This window comes from Nomascus leucogenys, chromosome 15 (genome assembly GCF_006542625.1).
Source record: "Nomascus leucogenys isolate Asia chromosome 15, Asia_NLE_v1, whole genome shotgun sequence".
NCBI classification, from domain to species: domain Eukaryota; kingdom Metazoa; phylum Chordata; class Mammalia; order Primates; family Hylobatidae; genus Nomascus; species Nomascus leucogenys.
The window spans coordinates 93,175,208-93,203,099 of NC_044395.1; the positions used below are offsets into that span (position 1 = coordinate 93,175,208).

Below are 27,892 nucleotides of genomic sequence, written 5' to 3' on the forward strand. Positions count from 1 at the left end.
ACATATTTATTCATTCAATAAATATGTATTTAGAGCCTAATACAGTGCCATGCATAATACTAAATGCTGCGAATACGAGGGTAAATTTAATACAACCCCTGTCTTTATGGAACCTGTAATTTATGAGGAAAAGAGGCAGACACACAACTAACTGTAATGCAATAGGATAGTGTTAAATATAACAGAAATTGGAATAAAGCACCAGAGGACAATTGAAAAGGAAGTAATTGATTTTGCCTAAGGCAGTTTGGATAATGTCATGATAGATGTAATATTTTATTTGGATCTTGAAGGATGAGTAGGATCCGGGCAAAGAATAAAATGAACATTTTTATTTAAAACGAGACCAAGGCCGGGCACGGTGGCTCACACCTGTGATCCCAGCTACTCGGGAGGCTGAGGCAGGAGAATCGCTTGAATCTGGGAGGCGGAGGTTGCAGTGAGACGAGATCACGCCACTGCGCTCAAGCCTGGGCGACAGAGCGAGACTGTCTCAAAAAACAAACAAACAAAAAACACGAGACCAACAATGCTCATTCTAGAGTTTGACATTACCTAGATCAGACTTGAAGCAGCTTGGTTACGAATCATTTGAGAGATCCTGAAATGTTCACAGAGCTGGAAGTATATTTTCAGTAGGGAAGAAGACATTCTTCAGATAGTATCATCAAAGGTACAATATTTTTAAAAGATTTATTTACATATATCAAAGCATCACATTGTACCCCATAAATGTATGCAATTATGATTTGTCAATTAAAAATAGTATTAATAAAAAATGTAATGATGTTATTTGTAGACATGCAACATTTGAAAATAAATATAATTGTACTGATTTAGAGTGAACGAAGGAAATTTCATTTAAATGGCAAAGGAACATATGGTGACAGAGTAATATTACTAAAAATACTCACTAGAATTTTCCCTTAATATCTTTCCCTGATTTATGTGACATAAACACACTACATAATGGTGTGAGGGACTATAAAGGTTTTATTGCCACTTGTTTGGTATTGCCTGCGTAACTCACTCTGAGTGCCAGTTGTGGGTATCTCAAACTAAGTGCCATAAAACATTTATAGCATGCCACTCCATTTCCTATACTTTTCATAGAGACAAAACTTAAGCGCTCACAAAAGTACTTATAAATATAATAGCTAGTTGTGAAAACTTTTTAATTTAGATCCCACATTTCCAGTTTGCAGGAAGAAAAATGTAATGAAGATTTATGTTACTTCTCTGCAGGAACTCCGATTAGTTGGCAAATTCCTTTTCCAAGAAAAACCACTTTTCAAAGATATCCTCAGTAAATGCATTTTGTAATTAACATAAAATTGGCAAAGTCGCTGTGCCTACACGTTTGAATTCATTTGTAAATAACGACTACTCACTTCCTTGCTTCCCCACCCGGGGACCAGGCTCCAAGCATCACAGGTGCAGAAAGACTTGCAAAAAGGAATGAATAGGAACAAAAGGATGTAGGCGCCAGGAGGAAAACAGGATCTTCCAGGACAAAATTAATCTCGCAAGGCATAGTAGATCCAACACCAGATATTACCAAAGTTTAAACTTTTTCAATGGTCATCAGAGATAGTGTATCAAGTTTATTAGGTCTTTCACTACGGCTGTCTGATTTGCTTAAACCTTTATGTTATGCTTATCTTGAGGGATAGATTTCTGTGCTAAGCACATAATAGGTGTTAAACCAATATTGATTTTTAAAAGGAGGTGGTCATTAAATAGAAACTTTACTGTTATTTTAACCTTTAGATTTATGGCTCAAGGGCCAAACGATGATTTGTACGATGCCCTAGTTTCACTACTCGTGAGTTATTACAAGAAATACAACTCTGCTATGCAACAGAAGAACCGCAAATAGTCATTAAATTACTGCACACCAAACAGCTTGGAGATCAGATAGGAAATGTTTGGGGAGAGAGTCCTGCTGAAGTTCCAAGTCTCAAACAAAACCCCTCAACATCAGAGTGCATAGTGAGTTTAAATTTATTGTAATTAAAGTCATCCAGATGGTAGTTGGATTAATCAATGAAGAGGTGGTTATCTATCTTGGGATAGAAGATTCTGAAACCCAGAGTGAGAAAAATCCCCAAGGTGGGGATGGAGACAGTTAATAAGAGCTCTTGGGAAAGGCCCTTTCAGCGAGGATTGGAAAATAATACGTTTGAATTTGAATCTCTTTGAATATAAATCTCCCCTAACAGCAGGAAAAGGGTCCTCTAGCCCAGCAAGCTTTGGGGAGGGAGTAAGCGGAACTGCAAAAGAGCTCGCTCAGCTGTTTCTGGATTGGGGCGCAGAGAAAAAAATCGCGATCAGGGAACTGAATACTGGAGTCCCTCAAAATAACCCGAAGTGTCAAATAGTGAGCTCCAAGCAAAGCGTTGACCCGGCTACCCCTGCCCAGCGCCCTACGCTGGGTTCCCTTCCACTTCCCCTCCCCCGCGTGGGGCGATAGCCAGGCGCGGTCCCTTCCCACGCGGGGCGCGGCGAGTGCGGACAGCTCCCTTCGGGGCTGCAGAGGGCGGGAAGTCTGCGGTTCGCGGGCTCCGGCCGGCTGGCGGGCGCCCCTTGCAGTCCCTGAAGTCGGCCGGGACCCGCAGGCCCCGCGCCTTCTCGGCCCCAGCTGTCCCTGGCGAAGCGTCCGGCGGTGGCGGAGGCATCGCGGCCGCCCGCCCGCCCCGCGAGCGGCAAGCGCGGGGCTCAGAGGGGAGGCGGGGCGAGGCCGCGGGGCGGAGGGGGGCGGGAGGTGCATCCTGGGAAATCCACCAAGATGGGGCGCAGCGGCCGCCGCCGCCGCCGCGAGTCCCGGCCGCGGGTGCCTCCGCTTCCCTGACGCCCAGCTGGGGCCTCGCCGCCCGCCGCGGCCCGGGTCTTTGCGGCCCAGACTCGCTAGCGCGCCCTTCTCCCGCCTGCTCGCCGGGGCCATGTGAGGAGGCAGCTCCCTCCACCGCCGCCGCCTCCTCTTCCTCCCCCGCCCCCTCTCCCTGCCCGCCCCCCTCACACGGAGCCCTGGAGGATCCCCCGCTGCTGCCCGCCCTCCCTACGCCACCCCCACGATGGACAGGAACTACGCGACCTCGGGCTTCACCGAGCCGCCGCCGCCGCCGCCCGCGCCCCCCGCCGCCCCCGCCGCCGCCGCCAGCGCCGCAGCGCAGCCCCCTGCCCCAGCCTGGGCCTACGAACCCCGAGCCGCCGCCGCCGCCGCCAGCAGCAGCTGCAGCAGCGGCAGCTGCAGCAGCGGCAGCAGCCCCAGCCTCAAGGCCAGGTAGGGAGGGTGGGCGGCGGGGTCGCGGTGGACCAGGAAAGGCCGGGGATGCGTTTGGGGCCTTCGCTCGGTTGCAGCGCCGCCCAGAGGTCTGGGCCGGGCGGGGAGCCCTCCGCTTCCCCTCGCCCAGCTCGGGGGAGGCGGCTGATGACTCCTACGGGGTGGTCGCGGGTAGGTGGGGGCGCCCGGTGCAGGATTCGCGCCTGGTGACGGCGGGTGAAGGGAGAGCTGGGCGGGAGTCGTGGGGCTCCGTCACCTCTCGGGTCCTGGGCTCTCACATGGTGAAGTTTGGGCTCGTGGCTGAACTCGGGATCTGTGAGACCCAGGATTGGCGCCGGGGGTCCGAAGGGGGCGCCGGAGAGTTTGGGGCAGTGGCGATCCATTGTATTGGAACCTGGATGGCCGACAATGCGGTCTTGGGGACCCCGGCATGTGAGGGTTGCGGAGGCGGGAGAGGAAGAGTCGCGGAACCGCGTCCCGGAGACACTGGGGGACCCGGGAGGGCTGGGTTACGGGAGAATCCCCGGGGCGCAGGGCAGAAGAGGGGGCCCAGCAGGGCGCGAACGCGGCTCCAGGGCCGGGTGACATATGTTTGCGCTGGTGGCTAAGATTTAGGCGATTTTTCTTCCACGCGTTCAAAGTTGCTCTTGGGTTTCCTCCCCTTTTAACAACAGCAGGAAGTAAGGAATCTTTGCCTTCTGTGCCTCGGGGTGACTGAGAGTTGGGAAGAAATGGGGCGGGGGTTGGGGTGGGGGTAGTGAAGGCCGTAAAGGTTGAAGAACCAAAGCATGCCTCTCCATCTCGGCCTCTAAGGTCCGGGTGCATTATGTAGCGTGGGGCTCAAGAGTTCATCTTGCATGACCAAGGAAATCTAAAATGTTGACTCCTACTTGATATTTAAGCTCGCGGGAAATGTGTAGTAGTGCCACACTGTGAAACGGTCCCATTTGAATGATAACTGGAAGGCGTGGTCTGGTTTGGAGGATTGGTGAGCGGGGTGTTTTAAAGCCACCTCTCCCGAACAATACAGAATCTGGTAGGTGCAGCTTCTGATTACATGGACCAGGGAATCCTGGGTTGCTAGTGACTTCATCCTCAGCTACCACCAACAGGAAGCTTCGTGGCTTTATGATCTCATCAGATTTTTTCATTATTTTTCACGACTGAAGTGAACTTTTGTTTTAAGTTTATACATTACCGTGTTTCAGGTTATCTTCTTTGTTTTTATGAAAGTTCTACGTTCATGATTGAGCAAATAAGTGTGAAGAGTAGCTGGTCTTTGTCTTAGATTGTCCATTGGGACGATTGTGAAAGAATGAGAAAAATTTGCTTCAAGAATAGGGATATAAGCTTTCTCAGAAAATTTTAGGCCTTTTGTTTGAAAGACTTGGGAGTTAACAAAAATAATGTGATGTGCCAATTTGGAGCTAAGTAATTAAATGCTGAAACCTTTCAGAAATAGCCATAATTTTGTATTACATACAAGTAAGCCATTTTAAGGAGTTTTATGAAAGACATTTGGCATTTCACCCATGATTTCTTCTTGATGGTAATTTGACTATCCTTTTTCAAGTAGCTTTTTCCATTGACTAGGATAATTTACAAATGAAAATTACTTTCTCCTCATTGAACAGCATGATAGTTATTTGTGCCGCATTTTTTATCTTTTAAATGAAAAATATTAGGTAAATGAAACTGAAATACACCTGGTTACTTCTTTTAGTAGAATACTTCTGAGGCAAGAAACTAAAATCTACTTGTCATATTTTCCAAATGTTATTTATCAGAGTAACACGGAATAACTTCCCAAACACACTTGAAAACAGTAAGTAGATTCACTTGGCACACATAATCTAAAGGAGATTTATTTTCTGCTTACTGGAAGTTATTGAATCTTAAATGTTACCCCTCATGCCCTCTCCCCCTGCTTTTTTAAAAAATAAGGGGTGGGGGGAATCAGCTAAAATACAGCATAGAAAATGCAGGTTTACCCCCCTCCCCCGCCAACCTGCTTTGTTAACATCTTGTATTGGGATCAGGCCATCTGTACAGAGTTACACACACTTCTGAATTATACCTCATTTTGTTCCTCAAACCGTGCAAATATTCCTCTTTGATTTCAGTTATATTAAAAATAGCAAATCTGAAATATGCCTTGTAAGTCTAAATATTCTACACTTCAGAAGCTTATTTATATTTTTATACCATTTTAAAAAGCTTTTTCATAATGCACGTATCAGTTGAATGTTTTTGTTCCCCTTTGTGGCAGTTTCTTCTGAAGGTGCAAATGAGTACTAGTTGTGATGATGTAATATGGATACTTATCCATAAAGAATTAGCCTGTCTGTCACCTTGTTTCCTGTAACCTATTCAGAAGCTGACAGATGGTAATGACATTCAGTTGTTGCCGACAGGGATCTAACATCCTACTTTATGCCTTCTTGGTCTTGAAATACATCATTTTCATCAGTTGATGGGAAAGTACATGATAAACAGCTTTTCATAAGTTTGAAACTACTTTTTTTAATACAACAGCTCTGTTAGTTATTAGGTAGTTTTATTGTACTAACAGTGGAAAAATAGAGTGGGAAACTCCAGCATTTTACCTTAAATAGGGCTTATAGAGAGATTTTTGAATGTTTCTCAGAGAGTACTTGCTAGGTACTTGGAAAGTGCAGGGATAAGGACTGGCCATATAAATCTTCATTTATTTGTGCTAATTTCAGTTCGTTTTAGGAACTAAATGAACAAACATGTCCTTTGCTGAACACCACGCAGTTGGAAATACCTTTTGGGGTGCAGTTTTGAATGTTGTAAATACCTTTGCATGGCTTGGGAAATAAGAAGGTCATCAGGAGTCTGCAGATCCACTGCCGCATTCTGTACTTGATACTTACTTATATCTTGGTCACAACAGGAAGAGGCAGGCTGTTTTATGGTGATAATCGATGTGTTTGTATTTGAATATGCACCAGAAAGTAAGGGAATGGAAATATTTTGTATTTAAATAGGTTTACTTTTTTTTTGCAATGGAATTTCGCTTTTGTTGCCCAGGCTGGAGTGCAATGGCATGATCTCAGCTCACTGCAACCTCTGCCTCATGGGTTCAAGCAACTCTCCTGCCTCAGCCTCCTGAGTAGCTAGGATTATAGGCTCCTGCCACCACGCCTGGCTAATTTTTGTATTTTTAGTAGACATGAGGTTTCACCACATTGGCCAGGCTGGTAATTTTTGTATTTTTCGTAGAGATAGGGTTTCACTGCATTGGCCAGGCTGGTCTTGAACTCCTGACCTCAGGTGATCCGCCCATTTTGGCCTCCCAAAGTGCTGGGATTACAGGTGTGAGCCACCGTGCCCAGCCTGTTTTTTGCCTTGGGATTCTAACTTGAAATAACTTTTGGCACCAGTTTTTAGAATTCCTAATGCATACCTTTTTTTTAGTATGATGTATAATGAGTATGATAAATACTCCTCTGAAAAACCAAAGTAATGATTAGCTCTTCTAAAACCTGTCAATTTCTATATGATGGACATTTGTTTGATACATTTCAAATCTAGAGTTTTCCTCAAGGTTTTTGGAAAAAGGCCTTATAGATCATAATTTGTAAGGAGTAAGAACAATCTCAAGTTAATGAAAGGTTATTTCAAACAAACTTCCACTGTTAGAGTTCAGAAAGTTTTTTCCCATGGAAACCACGTCATAAGTAATAATAGCTGTCATTTACGTCACGAGCAACTAATTTGTGCTAGCTGTTTTAAGTCACATATACATACATACATTCATTTATCAAAATTCATTATAAAAATCCTTTGAGGTAGGCATTCTTTTTACCATCCTTTTATGGATGAGGAAACTGAGGGATAGAGACATGAAGTAATTTATACCTACAGCTACATAGCTAGTAAATAGTGGTGCTGGGATTGAAACCTGGGCATTGTAGATCTGGAGCCTATGTGATAACCAGTGTACTACACTGCTTTATTGTGAGATAGTGGAATGCTGTAATCCACCTATATGTGAAATGAGCTTCTGTGAGCTGGCCTGGAAACCTAAGTATCATTAATATCCTTATTTCAGTGTTCTTTGTCACCGTTGACCATTTCCTAGTTGAAATATATTCCTTTTCACTTCCATAGCACTGCACTTGCCTGTTTTTCCTCCTACTTTTCTGGCCTACCACTTTTTCCTGTTCTTCACTGGTGTTTACTCCTCTTCTGTCTAATCTCTGAATGTTACTGTTTCCTCAGGGCTTGGGATTGATAAATTTCTTGTTCATTCCTTGCTTTCTCCTGAGGACTCACATCCACGTCCATGCTTTTAAATACTATCTCAGTGGAGATGCCCATATTTGAGCAGACTGTTCTCAGGACCTCAGACTCTTCTGAGAACCTGATCACATAACCAACTACCTTTCGACCTTTTACTTGAGCTTAATGATACGCTTTCCCCACCCATCACACCTCTGCTTCTCTAGTGAGGCCCATCTCAGTAATTCATACCTCTGTCCATCTAGTTGCCCAGGCCAGACAGTGGGAGTGTGTATGCTCAGTCACTAAGACCTACTGCTTTTGAATCTAATGTCTTGAAACTGTCTGCTTCTTTTGTATCCACTGCTCCAGCTGATCCAAGCCACCATTATTTTTCACTTGGACAACTGTGGTAGCTCCTAACTTAGTCATCTTGGACCTTTTCTTTCCTCCTTTCAATTCATTCTTCTTATACCATCCAGAGTGATTTTTAAAAACACAGATCTACAAGTTTGCTCTTGGTCCTTTGCTTAAAGCCTTTCCATGGCTACTCCTACATATTAGGGTCACCTTTTTAAACATCTGTAATATGGTCAGGCGTGGTGTCTCACGCCTGTAATCCCAGCACTTTGGGAGGCTGAGGTGGGAGTATTGCTTGAGCCCAGGAGTTTGAGACCAGCCTATGCAACGTGGTGAAACCCTATCTCTACAAAAAATAAATAGAAAAAATTAGCCGTGCATGGTGGCATGCGCCTGTGGTCCCAGCTACTCTGGAGGCTGGGGTGGGAGGATGGCTTGAGCCTGGGAGGTAGAGGTTGCCATGAGCTGTGATGGTGCCACTGCACTTCAGCATAGCGACAGAGTGAGAACCTGTCACACACACGCACACACACACACACACACAAATTGTAATGTGCTCTCTATGGCTCTGCATTTACTGACCAATTTTTTTAAAATTTATTTTCTTTTTTATTTTTCTTGAGACAGGGTCTAACTCTGCTGCCTAGGGTGGAGTACAGTGGTATGAACACAGCTTGCTGCAGCCTCGACCTCCTGGGCTCAGGTGATCCTCCCAAGTAGCTGGGACTACAGGCATGTGCCACCACACCTGGCTAATTTTTAAATTTTTTGTAGAGATGAGGTCTTGCTATGTTGACCAGGCTGGTCTGGAACTCCTGGCCTCAAGCAATCTTCCTGCCTTGGCCTCCCAGGTGTGAGCCACCATGCCTTGCACTGGCCCATATTAAATTCTTTGAATCATCCTAAATTCCTTCTTACCTTAAGGTTTTCATACATCGTCTTACCTTCACTTAGATAACTGTCACCCTATCCCCACCTCCCAGCCTGACTTGTTAAGGTATCTCATGTGAGAAACCTGCAGTATTTTCAGCCTTCACTCCTCGTTGCTTTGTGCAATGGTATATGTTTTCACAGAATATTTTATTTTATTTTCATATTCTTAAAAATATATTCCTACGTATTGTTTATGTAATACATATCTCTTCAGAATGGAGGTTATTTGAAGAACCCCTCTCTGTTTTGCTAACTGTTATATTTGTAGTACTAGTATTTACTTTAATCCATGGCCTATAGTTGGTGCTTAATACATACTTATATCATGAAAGCCAGAACTCTGCTTCAGTGTGGGAATTGGAAGCCCGTTTCTTCCTGTTGCAGCCTCTAATGCCATTCCCCCTCTACCCTGTAGTTGGGACCAAGATGAAGGGTAAGTTTGTGATTATCTTTGGTTACTGGGGTGGGGATATGGGCTACTACTTGTTTCTTCCTTTCCTTGGTGTGTTCTCTGGAACAATGAGTACTAAAATATGTCTACCAAAACACAGTTTTCTTTCATTCATTAAACAAATATTTGAGTACCTACAATTGTTAAGCCAGTGTTGCCTGTATCTCCTTGAGTTATTTTATTTCTGCAGTGAAAGCTTGAGAAATCAAGTGACGAGCATGCAGTCACTCATTAAAATGTAGTGGCCGTCTCTGAGTTTCTGTTTCTCAGCTGAGTTCTGCAGGGTGCCACAAACATGAAAAAAAAAACACTGTCTTGCCTCTGAAAGAACTTGTGATCTGGAGGGTGAGAGGGTAATGCACTTGCTTCCTCTCTGCTTGGCTTCTAAATGTTGAAGTGCCCAGAAACTTGCAGTTCTGTCCTTTTTTCTTCTCTCTCCACTGACCCTAGGTGTAGTTGCCATATATATGAGATGACTTTCAAATTTGTATCTCTGGATTCATATCTAGCATCTGACATCTTCATTTGAATATTGAATAGATATTTCCAAAATGACATATCCAAAACATGATTGTCACCCTCTCAACCTGGGCCTCCTCTAGCCCTCCCCACCTCAGTAATTATTATCACCATTTACTCCATTGCTTATGTCCAGAAGGTTAGAGCCATCCATGATTCATTTCATTCCTTCCCATATTGAGTCCCTCAGCAAATCCTGTTGGTTCAATCTCCATATCCATAATTTCCTGCATGGATTATTGCAGTTGCCTCCTGTTGCTTTTCTAAAGCTTCCTTTTAGGCCTTCTATTTATTAAGTATGCAACAGCCAGAATTAACTTTTCAAAAGTATAAGTCAGGTAATGTCATTACCCTGCTTAGAACCTTCCAGTGTTAATCAGTAAAATCCAAAGACATGGTCGGGTGTGGTGACTCATACCTGTAATCCCAGCGCTTGGGAGACCGAGGCAGGCAGATCACTTGAAGCCAGAAGTTCGAAACCAGCCTGGCCAACACGGCAAAACCCTGTCTCTACTAAAAATACAAAAATCAGCTGGGCATGATGGCAGGCGCCTGTAGTCCCAGCTACTCGGGAGGCTGAGGCAGGAGAATAGCTTGAACCCAGGAGGCAGAGATTGCGGTGAGCCGAGATCGCGCCACTGCACTCCAGCCTAGGTGACAGAGCAAGACTCCGTCTTAAAAAAAAAAAAAATCCAATGACTTGTCATGACCTACAAAGCCCTGCATGATCTAAGCCTCAGCTAATTTCTCCAACCTCATGTCATTCCCCTCCCACCACCATCCTTCAGCCATACTGGCTTTACTTCTGTTCCTGAAACATGCTAAGATTGTTTGTGTCTTAGGACTTTTGCACCGGCTATTCTCTTTAACTGAAGTTTTCTTTCCAGGTCTTTGCTTTGCTGCTTCTGCTTTTGCTGATAGATCTTTTCCCACATGTTACCTTCTCAGAAAGGCCTTCTCTGACTGCCCTGTCTAAAGTAACTGCACATCACTAACACATGACAGTTTTACTTCTTCAGAGCATTCTCACTCTCTGGAGTAATTTTGTTGATTTACATGTATCATTTATTACCACCCTTTCCCGATACCACTAACCATCACTGATAGAATGCATGTTCCATGACAACAGGGCTCTTTGTTTTGTTCACATCTGTACAAGGCAGGTTAGTATAGTAGTTGATAGCATAAGCTCTGGAGTTAGAATGTTTGAGTTTGTATTTTGACTCCACTACTTGCAGTATGATCTTAGACAAGTTTCTTAACCTCTCTGTGCCTCAGTTTCCTTATGTAAAATGAGGACACTTTTAGAATTCTTGAAGATTAAATGGAAAAACTTAGAAAAGTATTTAGAGTGATGTCTGGCATATAGAATAGCATATGGATTATTAACTTTATTGTCAGCACTTAGAACAATGTTTGATGCATTGTGCCATTAAACGTTCAGTGAATGAATGAAATAACTATGCTATTAATACTTGTCAGACTATTCCAGAGGTACAAAAATACTTCAGGGGCTTAGTGGGAAAAATTATATTGAGTTCAAGGGGATCATGGTAGCATTTGTCAGGTAGATTGCACACAAACTGATCTGAATTATTGCTAATGTTGCGTAGTGGAATAAGGAATTAGTACAAAGAAGGAGCTTCCAAGAACAAGTGTTCTAAGAGGGAGGAAATGGAATCTGCTAGGCCAGTTAAGGGCTGGGCCTTGAACTGGCACAGTATCACTTCTGCCAGTCTGTTGGTCAAAGCAGTCCCTGGTCCATTGCAGAATTATCATGGGAGGGAAACTACATAAAGGTGTGGTTCATTGGGGAGCTCACCGGAGTAACACTACCATAGAGCATTGGTACTAGATTTTAGAGGGCTTCTGATGACAGATCATGGAGTTTAGTCGCTCCACTCTAAAGGATAGGGAGTGGCCAGGTGTGGTGGCTTGTGCCCATAATCCCAGCACTTTGGGATGCCGAGATGGGCTGATGGCTTGAGCTCAGGAGTTTGAGACCAGCCTGGGCAACATGGTGAAACCCCGTCTCCACAAAAATAACAAAAATTAGCCTGGCGTGGTGGTGTGCGCCTGTGGTCCCAGCTACTCAGGAGGCTGAGGTGGGAGGATTGTTTGAGCCTGGGAGGTGGAGGCTGCAGTCAGCCATGATTGCGCCACTGCACTCCAGTGTGGGCATAGGGAGTGAGACCTGTCTCAGAAAAACAACAAAAAAACCCACATAAAATCTCTGTTCTTGTGGAGTTTACACTCTTGGGTAAAGGAGTCAGGCAAGCAAATTATTAAGAAAATTTTCTCCTAGAGGAAGTACACTTCCCTGAGATCTGAGGAAGCAGCAAGTGCAAATGTCTCAAGGCAAGAACGAGCCTGGCAGTTCCCTTCCCTGGCAGGATCTTACTGTAGCTCAATGGTACTTCAGAACCACCCAGAGGGCTTGTTGAAACACAAGTTGCTGGGCCCAACTCCGGAGTTTCTGAATCCATAGATCTTGGGTGGAGCTCAAGAATTTGCATTTCTAACAAGTTCGTAGGTGATTCTTGCGCTGCTTGTCCGGTGAGGGGATTTTGAGAATCACTGACCTGGATCTTGTCAGTGTTGGCTTCTTGACATTCTTATCTCTCCTTAAATATCATCTCTTCACAAAGACCTTCCTTGACCACCAGATCTAAAGTCCCACCAGGTTTCCTTTGTTCCAACACTTGTGTTTTCCCCAAAGTATTTGTCCTTAGCTGACAAGACCAGAAAGGCGAGTTTAGGAGTCTGACTGGACATGTGTATAGGGACAATAGTGGAATCTCAGAGATTAAGGTCTCTGAGGGTGAAGAATGACGGGCTGAGAACTGAGCCTTTGCCGTTGTAGGTGATAGTGTCTATTACATGCCTACCATGTGCTGAGCACTGGCCTAATAATTTTATAGTGTTATCTCATTTAACTTCTCACAATAATTCTAGAATATAGGTACTATTGTTAGCCCGTTTTATAGACAAGGAAACTCAAGCAAAGAGAGATTTATTAATTTGTCCAACATGACTGCTAGTAAATGGCAGAGGCAGGATTTGAACCCAGGAGGTGTAACTTCAGAGACCGTGCTATTAATCATAAGCTTTCAGGGAAAAATCGTTTTGGGAAGTTGAGGGTATAGGATTAAATAGAATTGGCAAATGAAGTCAGAAAGAGGTTTAATGATAAAATACTTTGAAGAAGGATGTTGGGTCTTTGGGATTTAACATTTATGCTGGGAGGTTATATTTTCCATTATTTAAAAAATTAGAATCATTTTCCCAGAGCATACTTTTGCTAAAAGTTTTTGCAGAAAACTTGGGGACATGGGCTTATACCAGACTGAATGGTTGCCATAGGGTATGGGTAGCTCAGAGATTTTAACTGAAGCACGTCTCATATTCTAGACACTGTTCTGGGGGCTTGGGATACATGAGAGAACAAAACCAAGATCCTGAGGTGAATGGGGTGAGACAGCTGATTAAAAAATGAACATAACTGTAAATTATCTAGTATGTTGGGAGGTGATACCAGAAAAAGAAAAAGCAGAATTAGGCAGAATGGGATGTGGATGGGGGAGGTGTTGCAGATTTACAAACCAAGTGGACTGGGCAGGCTCATTGAAATGACTGAACAATGACTTGGAAGTGCTAACTTTTGAAATGAGAAGAAAAAATGTTACCTTGGGAAACAGGGTGCTTCAGTAAGTTTTTTATTTGTTTGTTTGTTGTTTGTGAGACAGAGTCTTGCTCTGTCGCCCAGGCTGGAGTGCAGTGGCGCGATCTCAGCTCGCTGCAACTGCAGCCTCCACCCCTGGGATCAAGCAATTCTCCTGGCTCAGCCTCCCGAGTAGCCGAGATTACAGACGCCCACCACCACGCCCAGCTAATTTTTGTATTTTTAGTAGAGATGGTGTTTCACTGTGTTGGGCAGGCTGGTCTGGAACTCCTGACCTCAAGTGATCCATCCGCCTTGGCCTCCCATAGTGCTGTGATTACAGGCATGAGCCACCACGCCCAGCCCCAGTAAGTTTGTTTTACCCCTACTTCAAATGAGACTACAAGTTTTGTAAAAAAAACTTACCTGTTCCTTGGGTTAACTTGCTTACAGGAAATATTATTTCTTTGTTTAATGTTTATCCCTGTTGCTGCTTCTGGTGTTTTAATTTCAGCCACATGCTGGGTGACTTTGTTACTAGGCTGCTACTAACACAGTTTCCTTACATTGACTCAGGCCAATCTAGCCGGGGCTTTCCAGTCTAGGCCTTTCTGCAGTCAAGGCAATAGTAAGCATTTCTTTTTCTTTTTCTTTTTTTTTTTTTTTTTGGGACAGAGTCTTGCTATGTCACCCAGGCTGGAGTGCAGTGGTGCGATCTCAACTCACTGCAACCTCCAACTCCCAGGTTCAAGCGACTCTCCTGCCTTGGCCTCCTGAGTAGCTGGGATTACAGGCACATGCCACCATGCTCAGCTAATTTTTGTATTTTTAGTAGAGACGAGGTTTCACCATGCTGGCCAGGCTGGTCTCTAACTCCTGACCTTGTGATCCACCCACCTCGGCCTCTCACAGTGCTGGGATTACAGGTGTGAGCCACTGCGCCCGGCCAGTAGTAAGCATTTCTTAATGTGCTAGCAGTGAATATGAATATGTGTATGGATGCTGTATAATATGAAGAGGTAAATGAGAGGATGTGGGCCTGGTTTCAGCATATCCACTCATTTTGCTTTTTTTTTTTTTTTTTTTTTTTTTTTTTTTTTTTTGCAGAACCATCTTCTCTTTTATCTTTGAGTGAAACACAGTTTTTTCACGTTCCTTGAATGGTGTTAGGAATGCTCTTATCTAGGGTCTCTGTGCTTTTTCCTGTGCCAGGACCACTTTTCCCTGAGATAATCTGCATGACTTCCTCATGTTGATCAGTGGCCTCTGCTTAGCACCCTCAAAAGAATGGTACGCACTCCCATCACCGTCGACCCTGCTTAAGGTTTCTTCATGAAATTTATCAATCCTTGATATAAATACTTCTCTGTTCTTGTTTATTGTAGTCTCTGTCCTTTAGCTTGGGTGTTTTTTGACAGTAGAACTTCAGTTGTGTTTTCCCCCAGTTGCGTGGCATATAATAAGTGTTCAATGAATATTGATTTAATAAAGAATATGTTTAATGGGGGATATTCTGCTTTTACTTGTCTAATATTTCAGAGTTTAAATTTGGCCTCTGTAAGTTAAAAACTCCTTAGGGATCCTGACTGTGTAGCTTGTCCTATGTTGCTAGGTATGTAGGCATTTGTGGGGTGTAACTAAACATAAAATAATGAAATTTTCATATGGCCTAATGCCGTCATGCTCATTACTGTGTGATCACTGATCCTGTTTAAGTAACTTGAGACCAGATTTGTCTGACCCAGTGAAGCAAACACAAATATGTGGATAAGCTAAAATGCTTTTGCTTGGATCTGCTTCAATTAGATGGCTTGACATTTTAAAACATTTCTCATGTTGAGCAAAACTGCAAGATGAACATTACTCTGGTAAAGCAGCTGGTACTATTCTCACATAAACTTTAGACATCAAACTACTTCAAGTCAGAGTTTGATTTGGCCAGAGCCACAAGGGACTGGTGGAATGATGTCAGAGTGAAAGTGTGAACCCTTCGGAAGGATGGGAATTAAGTAGAACTGTGCCTAAGCCAGAAACCCCAACTCCTCAAGAAACCCAAAACTTAGAGATGGCCTTTTACTATTTGTTAATACCTTTATATTACTTTTTTTTAAACAGCAAGTTTTTGACTCAAATCTGATCCTCTAACATGGTAATGATTAGAATTGTTTCTAAGACTTGTAAGTTGTGTTTTAATAAGGCATAGGAGTTGAAAGTTCCAAACTTGCTTTTAAAAGCTAATCTAGTATACCAGCTAATTAACCTTGATCTACTGGGCTGCCTTTTAAGAAGGTCATGTTAGCACCATCCTCATAGATATCAAGCATATTTCACAGTATGTCTACTTAACAGATATGCTTATTAGGGAAAATTTAAAAGATAGTAAACTTGTGTGTTACGACGTTTGATTAATATGTTATAATTTTTTTTAGTGTGTAACGTTTCAAAATATCTACTCTAAAATTCATTATAATTTCTTCCTTTACAGTAGCCTTTGTTGTGAATTAATAATGCAGAACAAGAATTAGCCACCTTAAAGTTGATTTTCTCTACTATAAAAAAGAGTATTTTTTAGTTTCAGTTTTTTGTTTTTTTGTTTTTTTAAGTTAAAAAAAACTGGGCTGGGCATGGTGGCTCACACCTGTAATCCCAGCACTTTGGGAGGCTGAGGCGGGTGGATCACTTGAGGTCAGGAGTTCAAGACCAGCCTGATTAATATGGTGAAACCCTGTCTTTACTGAAAATACAAAATTAGCCAGTTGTGGTGGCGCATGCCTGTAATCCCAGCTACTTGGGAGGCTGAGGCAGGAGAATTGCTTGAACCTGGGAGGCAGAGGTTGCAGTGAGCCGAGATCAGCACCACTGCACTCCAGCCAGGGCAACAAGAGCAAAACTCCGTTTTTTTAAGAGACAGGGTGTTATTCTGTCATCCAGGCTAGAGTGCAGTGGCTCACTGTAACCTGAAGCTTCTGCGTTCCAGCGATCCTCCCACCTCAGCCTCCCAGGTAGCTAGGACTACAGGCATGTGCCACCATGCCTGGCTAAATTCGGGTTTATTTTTGTTTTTGTTCATTGTAGAGATGGGGTCTTGCTATTTTCTCAGGGTGGTCTCAAACTTCTGGGCTCAAGTGACCCTCCTGCCTGACCCTCCCAAAGTGCTGGGATTATCAACATGAGCTACTGCACCTGGCCAACAACAACACTTTTACATAAAATTTCAAACCAAACAAATATAGAGAGAAAAGTATAATGAACCCCTGAGTATCCATTACCCACCTTCAACAATTTTAGCACATGGTCAGTCTTCTTTCATGCATATCCCTACATTCTCTCCCTACTCCCATGTATCATTTCAAAGCAAATTTCAGGCTATGTATCCCTTTCAACCATAGTATGAAACAGAACTCTGAAAGATAAAGACTTAAATTTTTTTTGACATAACTACAATAGGTAGGATATTTTAAGGCAACCTATACATATTTTATTGGTTTTAGTACTTGAAGACAATCTTCTAATAGTATAGTACAATTAAAATAGTATTAAGTAGTATAGTACACTTACAACAGGATAAAATACTACTGGTTTTATTATAAGTCTTTGGCTTACAAATTTGTGGACATTTCCTTAGGAAAACAGAAGCATCAAACTTTTTAAGCTTCTAGATGATTTCAGATTACTTTTCTAAAAGTTTGTAAGGAAAGAACAGCACACTGAGTGTAAAATGAATAATACAATTTTGGATTTTGATCCACCTGAAAATATTCTTTTCTACCCTAAAATGTTATTAAATTATTGTATTAAACCAAAGATATGAAAACGTTTGTCTGTAATTCTAGTTCATATCCAGATGTGAATTGTGATAAATGTATTTTTAGACAGATTTCCTTTATCTAATGCCAGAAATAATAGACTATGTTAATAATAATACATAAAATTGTGATGTAGTGAAAAATTGGCTCTACAGTTTTCGGAAACAAGGGAGAAAATTTAATTTGGTAAATGAAAGACTAAGCCACGAACAAAAAGATACATTGAAAAAGCTGAAAAAAACATTTCATAGCACCCATACATTTGAATCATGGAAATATGAACTGTGTTATATGTTGAGAAGTAACCAGCTATATGTTAGTTCATTTTTATTCATTCCTTTGTAGCCAAAATAAGAGATAACCATCCAGGGCCCATATAACCACTTTTGTCTGTCTCTTAAATAAACATGCCTGGTATTTACGGGTAGTTAGTACATGCAAACACAAAATAATGGATGTATTTCTTTTAAAAGAAAAACATAGGCTGGGCACGGTGGCTCACACCTGTAGTCCCAGCACTTTGGGAGGCCAAGGCAGGCACGGATCTCTTGAGCCCAGGAGTTTGAGACCAGGTTGGGCAACATAGGGAGACCCTCATCTCTACAAAAAATACATAATTAGCTGAGCATGGTGGCATGCACCTGGAGTCCCAGCTACTCAGGTGGCTGAGGCAGGAGAATCACTTGAGCCCAGGAAGTCAAGGCTGCAATGAGCCATGATCACCACTCTACTCCATCCTGGGCAACAGAATGAGACACTTTCTCAAAAGGAAAGCATTACAAAAAAAAATACTGAAATATTGGAAATAAGGGGAAAACTTGGGACCTAAAAATCTTGTCTTTGTTCAGAAGAAAGAGTGATAATGCAAATGATGACACAAATAGAAAAGGAAGATGATGAAATGCAATTTTGGAGTTGTCCAATCCAGGCCTTGGTGGCTCTTGTTATCATGGATGTAGCCAAGCATATGCCATATCACCATCACATTTCATTATTTCCCTGTGAAACAGCAGACAGAAATTCTTAGCTGCCTTGACTTTGGCAGTATTTTTCTTGGGCATCTGTTACAAATGCCAACATCTGTCTCTTTTTGTTGTGAATACTGTTTGGAACTGATATATTGGTTTTTTAATATACTCTGCCACCCCACTCGATAGGAAATTCCATACTACTAATTTGACCTTGCTTAGTGAAAACAAACATCTTCTGTTTAACCAACTTGAGTGTATCATTTATACAAAATAAAATAGGATTTTTGGTAAAGATCATTAATGATATATATGACCGAATAATACTTCATTGCATAGACACAGCACATTTTGTTTATCCGAACTCTTTTGATGGACATTTGGGTTGTTTCCACTTTTTGGTTATTGCAAATAATGCTGCTGTGGACATCTGCATGTAACACTTTGTATGAACATGTTTCCTGGGTAGGTATCTGGGAGTGGAACTGTTGCAAATTTATGTTTAACATTTTGAGGAATTGCCAGCTTTCTGTCTCCTAAAGTGGCTGTACCATTTTATATTCCCATCAGAAATATATGGGCCAGGCGCAGTGACTCACGCCTGTAATCCCAGCAATTTGGGAGTCTGAGACGGGCAGATCATGTGAGCTCAGAAGTTCAAGACCAACCTGGCCAACAGAGCGAAACCTCATCTCTACTAAAAATATAAAAATTAGCTGGGCATGGTGGTACATGCCTATGGTCCCAGCTACTTGGGAGGCTGAGGCAGGGGAATCGCTTGAACCCGGGAGTCGGAGGTTGAAGTGAGCTGAGATCGCACCACTGCACTCCAGTCTGGGCAACAGAGCAAGACTCCATCTCAAAAAATGAAAAGAAATATGTGGATGTTCCAATTTCCCCATGTCTGTGCCACACTTGTGATTGTCTTTTTTATTATTGCTCATTCATTTCTTGAAAAGTTTAGCGTGTTTGACTCATCTGTCTCTTCTGCCTCTATTTTCTCTAAAATTGGGTTCAAGGAAGGGAAGTATCTTTTATCATCAACAGCTTTATCGATTTGATATTTTCACTGATTTTTTTTTGAAACTAAAAGATGACGTGAGATTATTCAGCAGTTGGTAGCCAAGTTCATTAAACTCTAGATCATTTCTTTTTGAGTCAGAGTTTCGTTCTTGTGGCCCAAGCTGGAGTGCAGTAGCACGATCTTGGCTCACTGCAACCTCCGCCTTCTGGGTTCAAGCAATTCTCCTGCCTCAGCCTCCCAAGTAGCTGGGACTACAGACGCACACCACCATGCCTGGCCAGTTTTTTTGTATTTTTAGTAGAGACTAGGTTTTGCCACATTGGTTAGGCTGGTCTCGAACTCCTGACCTCAGATGATCCACCCACCTCGGCCTCCCAAAGTGTTGGAATTACAGGCATGAGCCACTGCACCCATCCTAAACTCTAGATGGTTTAACATTTATTTTAAAAGCAATTTCTCATGAAACTTGGAGCTACTTGGGTAGTTATGTGTGTATGGGGGGGTGTGGTCATGACATTATAAGGTGTATTTTGATTTTAGGATTCCCTTGGTAGGGATTTTAGTTTGGAAACTAAGGTAAGTTGTGTAGCAGGTAGCTATGTTTAAAAAATGTAATTTAGACACTCCCATGCTTAAAAATCCTTTGGTTTTCCATTGCAGTTGGAATGACATCCAGACTCATTGTGCCCACAAGGCTTTCCATGTCTGACCCTTAACTACTACCTTTCCACGGATCTCCTACTGCTCACCCACTTATTACACTCACAATATGCTGGTCTTCTTTCAGCTTCTCTATGTTCTAGACTCTTCCCACTTCAGGCCTTTTCCTAACTGTTCTTTCTCTTCCTTTGGTTTGGGGCAGGGCTTGCTTAAGATCCCTTCTTCAGGAGGCATTGCTGATTACTGTGTCCTATTTCTCCCATAATCTCTATATTTAGACTTTTTTCTTCTTTATTCATTCGTTAGAGTTTATAATTGTTTTATTAGTTGGTTTCCTTTTATTTACCACCCTGTCTCACAACTAAACTGTAAGCTCTTCAAAGACTTATCCTGTCTTTTATGATATCCCCAGTGCCTTGCTCATTGCCTGGTACATAACATCTAATATTTGTTGAATAAATTATTTACCCTGCTCTGCCGTATATTTGTTTTATTCTATTTTGTAGAATTGGCTGGACACTTGTATGCTGTTTAATCCTCCATAGTTAACAATAGGTCATGATGGCAGGAACTTTGTCATTTTGTGTGCCTTTCACTCATAACCTTTTGCATGCATATACTCAGTAAAGACATAGAGACTTAAGTTGAAATTTTCCCTTGAAAATAATGTTGAGCATGTTGAGATGGATACGTTAGAAATGTTCTGCAGCTACACTGCCAATATAATGAGAATTTTTAAACAAAAACTTTAAGATCAAAGGTAAATAGAGTAAAAATCAAAATGGACATTTTAGATCTAGGCCATAAATTAGGATTTACAAGCACTTTCTTCTTCCTGTTCCCTGCCTTTTCCTACCTCCGTCATGCCACTGTTATAGCTACTTTATTGTTCCAGTTGGCTTTTTCTGTTTTGGTTCTAGCCTTCTGGTCCACAGAACTTTGTAGTGCAAGGGGTTGTGGGAGGAGATAGTACAATGTAATCATTGTATAGGTAATGTATATGTAATATGTGTGTTATAGCTATGCTTGATTTATTATTACTGTCTCCTCAAACAGTTTCTCTAGCTCTCTAATCTTACTGCAGCAGTTAGTCCTCCTTTCTTGAAACTTACAGTTCCTTTGATTTTTGGAGACATTCGTGGTTTTCCTCTCAAGTTTTTAGTTAAGCTTTCTTATTCTTCCTTATGGTTTCCTCTTCCTCTACCTGTCCCTTAAATCTACATCTCAGGTAATTGATTTTAAAAGTACCAAGTTATGATACGGATGCAGAGAGGGGAACAACACACACCAGGGCCTGTTCGGGGTGGTGGGGGAAGACGGTAGGGAACTTAGAGTATGAGTCAGTAGGTGCAGCAAACCACCATGGCATATGTATACCGATGTAACAAACCTGTATGTTCTGCACATGTATCCCATTATTTTTTAGAAGAAATAAAAAAATAAAAAAGTACCAAGTTATGAATGATTACTCATTGTCTTTAAATAAGATAGAGTTGATCCCTGTGATATGGTTTGGCTCTGTGTCCCCACCCAAATCTCATCTCAAATTGTAATCCCCACATGTCAGGACAGACCTCGTGGAAGGTAACTGGCTCATAGGGGTGGTTTCCACCATGCTGTTCTCATGATAGTAAAGGAGTTCTCACGAGATCTGACAGTTTAAAAGTGGCAGTTTCCCTTGCGCTTGCTGTCTCTCCTGCCACCTTGTGAAGACATTCCTTGCTTTCCCTTCACCTTCTGCCATGATTGTAAGTTTCCTAAGGCCTCTCCAGCCATGGTGAACTGTAAGTCAATTAAACCTCTTTTTAAGTTACCTAGTTTCACGTCATTCTTTATAGCAGTGTGAAAATGGACTAATACACCCTATAATAGTATTATTACTCATTTCTGTGATATCTTAAGTGGAAGAGGGAAGAGTGGTACTTCAGTTGAGTTGCAAGGAATTTTGATTTGCAGATAAGTAACATCCTTGAGAAGCAGGAAATTAATATTATTGGTCATATGTGTAAAGCAGTGTCCCTATAATTTCTGTCCTTAGCCCACTTCTGATTTGACTCACTCTTGGACATTTTCATTTGCTTCCATGACTTCAAAAAACACTCAATTTGTAATGATCCCCAATTATTTATTTCCAGCTCAGATTTCTCTTCTGAGTCCTACGTAGGAATATTCATTAGCCCTCTTTCAATTTTTTCTCACAATATGTCTCTTTAACACCTCAAACTCAGTGCTTTCAAAATTGAAACCGTCCATGTTTGTTCAGCCTTATGGGTGGCTCACTGTCATTCATGATTCCTCTGTCTTCCCCGCAGGTCTTCTCAATTGTATTTTTTAAGAATTCCTAAGTATCTAGTTATTGCCATTGTTTTGCCCTCATAATTTCTTACCTGGATTTCTGCAGTAGGATCTTGTCCTTCTCTCTTTAAGGTTTGCTGTGTTCTGCGCAGTATTTATCAGATTATCTAAGATAGTGATTCTTTTGCACTTTTCAGAGTGAACTTATAGGGTCCCATGTCACATGTCAGAACTACTAATCAATAATTTCTGAAAGGGAGATCTGGATGTATATAGTTTGAAAAAACTAACCAGGTGATGCTGATGGGCACACCTGGTTACAAACCATTCTTTAGGCCAGGCAAAGTGGCCCATGCCTGTAATACCAGCACGTTAGGAGGTGGAGGTGGAAGAATCGCTCGAGTCCAGGAGTTCAAGACCAGCCTGGGCAACATAGGGAGACCTTGTCTCTATAAAAACATATTTAAAAAACTGGCCAGGCATGGTGTCACACGTCTTTGGTCCCAGCTACTCAGAAGGCTGATGTGGGAGGATTGCTTGAGCCTGGAAGGTTACACCTAGGGTGAGTTATGATCACACCACTGCACTCCAGCCTGGGCAACAGAGCAAGTCCCTGTCTCAAAAAAGTATAAATTTAACTCTTACTAAAATTCTTGAGAGGCTCTTGATTCCCTTGAAGATAAAACGTGAGATCCTTATTTTGGTATATAATATTCCATAGTTTGGTTCCTGTCTACCTCATATCCCTGTTCTCCAATACAACCATGCTGAGTTACTACAGTTCTAATGTGCCATCTTAGGGATATTTCTAGGTCTTCATATATGTGATTTTTATCTTCTTGGTACCTTCTTTTCTTCTTCTTTCCCTGGATAATTTCCCCTCTTCCTTTTTTTTTTTTTTTAAGACGGAGTCTCGCTCTGTCGCCCAGCTGGAGTGCAGTGGCGTGATCTCGGCTCACTGCAAGCTCCACCTCCTGGGTTCACGCCATTCTCCTGCCTCAGCCTCCTGAGTAGCTGGGACTACAGGTGCCCACCACCATGCCCAGCTAATTTTTTGTATTTTTTTTAGTAGAGACGGGGTTTCATCGTGTTAGCCAGGATGGTCTCGATCTCTTGACCTCATGATCCGCCTACCTTGGCCTCCCAAAGTGCTGGGATTACAGGTGCGAACTACCACGCCCGGTCTCTCCTCTTCCTTTTAATACTCAGTTGTCATGTCCTAGAGGAAGTCTTCCCAGATTGTGTTATGTTTATTTACTTATGCTCTTTTATTTCTCTACTTCCTAGCATAACACTTGGCAGTCAGTAAATGTCAGTTGTATAAATGCAGACCTTACCTTTAGGTGCAACAATAATAGCATTGATTCAGCATTCATTATGCGTCCAATTGCTGGACTCTGCTAGTTGCTGCTGACCGTATATGCTTTATTGTTTACTCTCACAAGAAACTGATGAAGGTAGGTGTTACTATTACCCATATTTTACTGTTGAGGAAACGGAGGCTTGGTTAAGTCTAACTAATTGTCTGTATGGCTAGCCTCTAAGTCACAGAATTTATACAGAACTGGATTTGAATCCTCTAGCCTGTTTGCAGAGCTGTGCTTTATACAGCTGTTACACAGTTGTTTCAAATTCCCTAGTTTATTTTTTCAAATTCATGATAATTTCTTAATAAAAGCTGATTATTCTTAGGCTACATGTTTTTGCTTTTAAATTATCAAACTGGATTAGCTAAAAGAAAGATTTTAAAATATTTGGCATTTAGGTATCAATGGGATAGGTATATGCTAGAGTTCCATGCAGACTTAATTCAGTGGACTTAGTGTTTATTTCTATTCGGATTTTATACCAAAGAATACTGTCTGCTAAATGAAGTAAAAATATTTATCTTAACTGAGAATATTAGAACTACAAAGAACATTAGGCTTTGTAAGTAGGAAAACAAGTATTCCACAAGATTATGTACTTTGCTCAAAGTCTTGTAGCATTTATTTGCAGAATCAGGACTGGAATTTGGGGCTCCTAACTTCCAATCCATAATGTTTATCTTTCTCAACTATGAAAAGCTGATATACCTAAAACTGTAACAATATTTTCAAAGCTTAAAGAGAATTATATTTTTATTATATTCTAGGTATTTGTGACCAAATTATTTAACAAAAAAAGAATGAAGTGATATGACTACTTAAGGCAAAATCATTTATTCAGTGCTTAAGTAACTTATTACTTGTGTGCAAGTACTGGCTTGTTTTCTCAGATTTAACGTATTTCATGAAACATTTGCTAATTGATTTTTAAACCTGGAATGTGTTTTATTTCTTAAGCATCATAGACATAAGAGTAGGCTACCCAAGGAGTAGGTTTATATGTTATTAATATCTGGATATAAACCATAAGAGCATATATTTAAAAGCATTTTATCTTACAGTCATATACCATCTTCATTACATGAGTGGACATTTTAGATGAATTTTTTGCCTCAGCTATATCTGCTTTAGAAATTAATTTTCTTTGTTATAGTGAAGTTGACTAAAAAATGGTCACAAACAGTGTAGAGAGTGGTAACCAGATAACTAATCTTTGTTGGTTTGTTTTAATTTTTGTTGTTGTTGTTTTTGTTTTGAGACAGTCTCACTCTGTTGCCCAAGCTGAAGTGCAGCGGCCTGATCACGGCTCACTGTAGCCTTGACCTGCTGGGCTGAAGCCATCCCCCCACCTTAGTCCCCTGAGTAGCTGGGACTACAGGTGCCAGTATGCCCAGCTAATTATTTTTTGTAGAGATGGGGTCTCACTGTGTTGCCCAGGCTGATCTTGAATTACTGGACTCAAACAATCCTCCAGCCTTGGCCTCCCAAAGTGCTGGGATTATGGGTGTGAGCCACTGCACCTGGCCTGTTTTGGTTTTTTGAGAAAATTATAAATTTTTTTTTAAAATGTGACAGTGACTGAAAGAAGATGATACTTCCCTTTGCAAAATTCTAACCTACCTTGTCCTCTATTTCATACCTTACTCATGAGTGTGTGGGAAGAAGATGGAAGATTTGTTTTATGCTAGGGCTGAGAATATGAAGATTGAGACTTGGTTCGTTCGGTTCATTCTACTCTAGGATTTAGCCGAGATAATACTTGGAGTTTGTAAGGTGATGGTAAAAGTTTACTATCCTCTCCCTACCACGACTACCTAGGGCTTGGGGATTAAGAAGGGCTATGCTGGGCCACAGTAGGTCCTATCTTACATAAATGTACATATATTCAAAGATGAGTCTATACTGGTCCAAATGTGGGAATTAGAAATCAAGACCATGTTTTGAGGCATGCTTTTTCCTTTTAGGATTATAAAAAAGAAATTCTGGCTTTTGATTAAAAAATAAACAATCTCAACAGACCAGTACTATCAGATTATTATTGCTAGGATTAATACCTTCTGACATTGATTTTAAAACCATAAAGCATACAGATTTTTTAAAAACATTATTATATGGTATATGGAGATGGGCCAACCATAAAAGATTGAATACATGCATGACAGCAAGGCTTATCTAGAAACCACCTTCTTGTTTGGTAGTGTTGCATAGTTCATGAAAAATTAAAAATGATCACTAAGGTTGGATGAATATAATTTTTTTTTTTCTGAGACGGAGTTTCACTCTTGTTGCCTAGGCTGGAGTGCAATGGTGTGATCTCCACCTCCCGGGTTCAAGCGGTTCTCCTGCCTCAGCCTCCCGAGTAGTTGGGATTACAGGCATGTGCCACCACACCCGGCTAATTTTGTATTTTGAGTAGAGACAGGGTTTCTCTATGTTGGTCAGGCTGGTCTCCAACTCCCGACCTCAGGTGATCCGCCTGCCTCGGCCTCCCAGAATGCTGGGATTACGGGCATGAGCCACCGTGCTTGGCCGGATGAATATAATTTTTATTGATATAATTTACATGGATGAGTGACCATTTTAAAGCACACAATTCAATAATTTTTAGAATACTCACAAGGTTGTACAACCATCACCATTATCTCATTTCTAGAGCATTTTCATTACCTAATAAAGAAACACATGCCCGGTAGCAGTCTTTTCCTAGTTTCCCTTCTCCCCAGACCCTGGCAAATGCAGTAATCTGTCTCCATGGATTTGCTTGTTTGGGACATTTCATGTATAGCCATGCATCACTTGACAAAAGGGGTATGTTCAGAGAAATGTGTCGTTAGGCAATTATATCACTGTGCAAACATCTTAGGGTATAGTTACACAAACCTAGATGGTGTAGACTATACACACCTAGGCTATATGGTATGATCTGTCAATCCTAGGCTACAAACCTGTACAGGATCTTACTGCCCTGAATACTCTAGGCAGTTGTAACACAACGGTAAGTATTTGTGTATCTAAACACCCCTAAACATAGAAAAGGTACAGTAAAAATAAGGTATTGTAAGTTGTACATGTGGTCTGTTGATTGAAACATTGTTACATTGGGCAAGACTCTTTTTTTTTTTTTTTTTTTTTTTTTTTTGAGATGGAGTCTCGGAGTCTCGCTGTGTTGCCCAGGCTGGAGTACAGTGGCGTGATCTCGGCTCACTGCAACCTCCACCTCCCGGGTTCAAGCGATTCTTCTGCCTCAGCCTCCTGAGTAGCTGGGACTACAGATGCATGCTACCACACCCAGCTAATTTTTGTATTTTTAGTAGAGATGGGGTTTTGCTATGTTGGCCAGGCTAGTCTCGAACTCCTGACCTCAGGTGATCCACCCACCTTGGCCTCCCACAGTGCTGGGATTACAGGTGTGAGCCACCACGCCCAGCCGGGCATGACACTAAATGGAATTATATGTGGTCTTTTGTGTTTGGCTTCTTTCATTTAGCATAGTACTTCCAGATTCCTCCAGGTTGTAGCATGTATCAGTATTTTGTGCCTCTTCGTGGGTGAATAATATTCCTTTGTTTGACTACATCACATTTTGTTTATTCATTTATTAGTTTTTGCACATTTGGATTGTTTCCACCTTTTGACTATTATGAATAATGTTGCTATGAACATTTATGTACAAGTTTTTGTGTGAACATGTTTCCATTCTCATGGGTATATGGGAGTAGGGTTGCTGGGTCATGTGGTAATGATGTTTAACTTTTTGAGGGAGACATGAGATTTTATTAATATTTTCTTAATCAGTTAACTACTATTGCTTTATTCACAGCTAACTTTATGTCAAATGTAATATTTATCCCATTGAACATAAGATACCAAAAAACCCTATTTTATGGCCAGGTGTGGCGGCTCATGTCTGTAATCCCAGCACTTTGGGAGGCCAAGGTGGGCGGATCACTTGAGGTCAGGAGTTCAAGACTAGCCTAGCCAACATGGTGAAACCCCATCTCCACTAAAAATACAAAAATTAACTGGGCGTGGTGGCACGGGCCTATAGTCCCAGCTACTTGGGAGACTGAGACAGGAGAATCGCTTGAACCCCGGAGGCGGAGGTTGCAGTGAGCTGAGATTGTGCGATTGCACTCCAGCCTGGGTGACAGTGTGAGATTCTGTCTCCAAAAAAAAAAAAAAAGCATTTCTCTGCATCGCTCTTTGTGACTTAAAATGTACAGCTCTCTTGTTTTGTGCTTCAGTAATTAATATCATTAGATGGTAGCTCAAGTAGGTTTTGGCCTTATATGAAATCCTTATATAATGCCTAAAATT

General features: G+C 41.7%; 1 protein-coding gene across 1 annotated transcript in view; it reads left to right on the plus strand.

Moving 5' to 3' along the window:
• Positions 1 to 2,768: 2,768 nt before the first annotated feature.
• QSER1 (glutamine and serine rich 1) overlaps positions 2,769 to 27,892 on the plus strand; it is an 80,393-nt gene continuing 55,269 nt past the window's right edge. Inside the window, exon 1 of the mRNA XM_003254379.4 lies at positions 2,769 to 3,283. Within this exon, the coding sequence (XP_003254427.2) occupies positions 3,075 to 3,283 (209 nt within the window). The 5' untranslated portion in view covers positions 2,769 to 3,074. The remainder of the gene's footprint in view (positions 3,284 to 27,892) is intronic.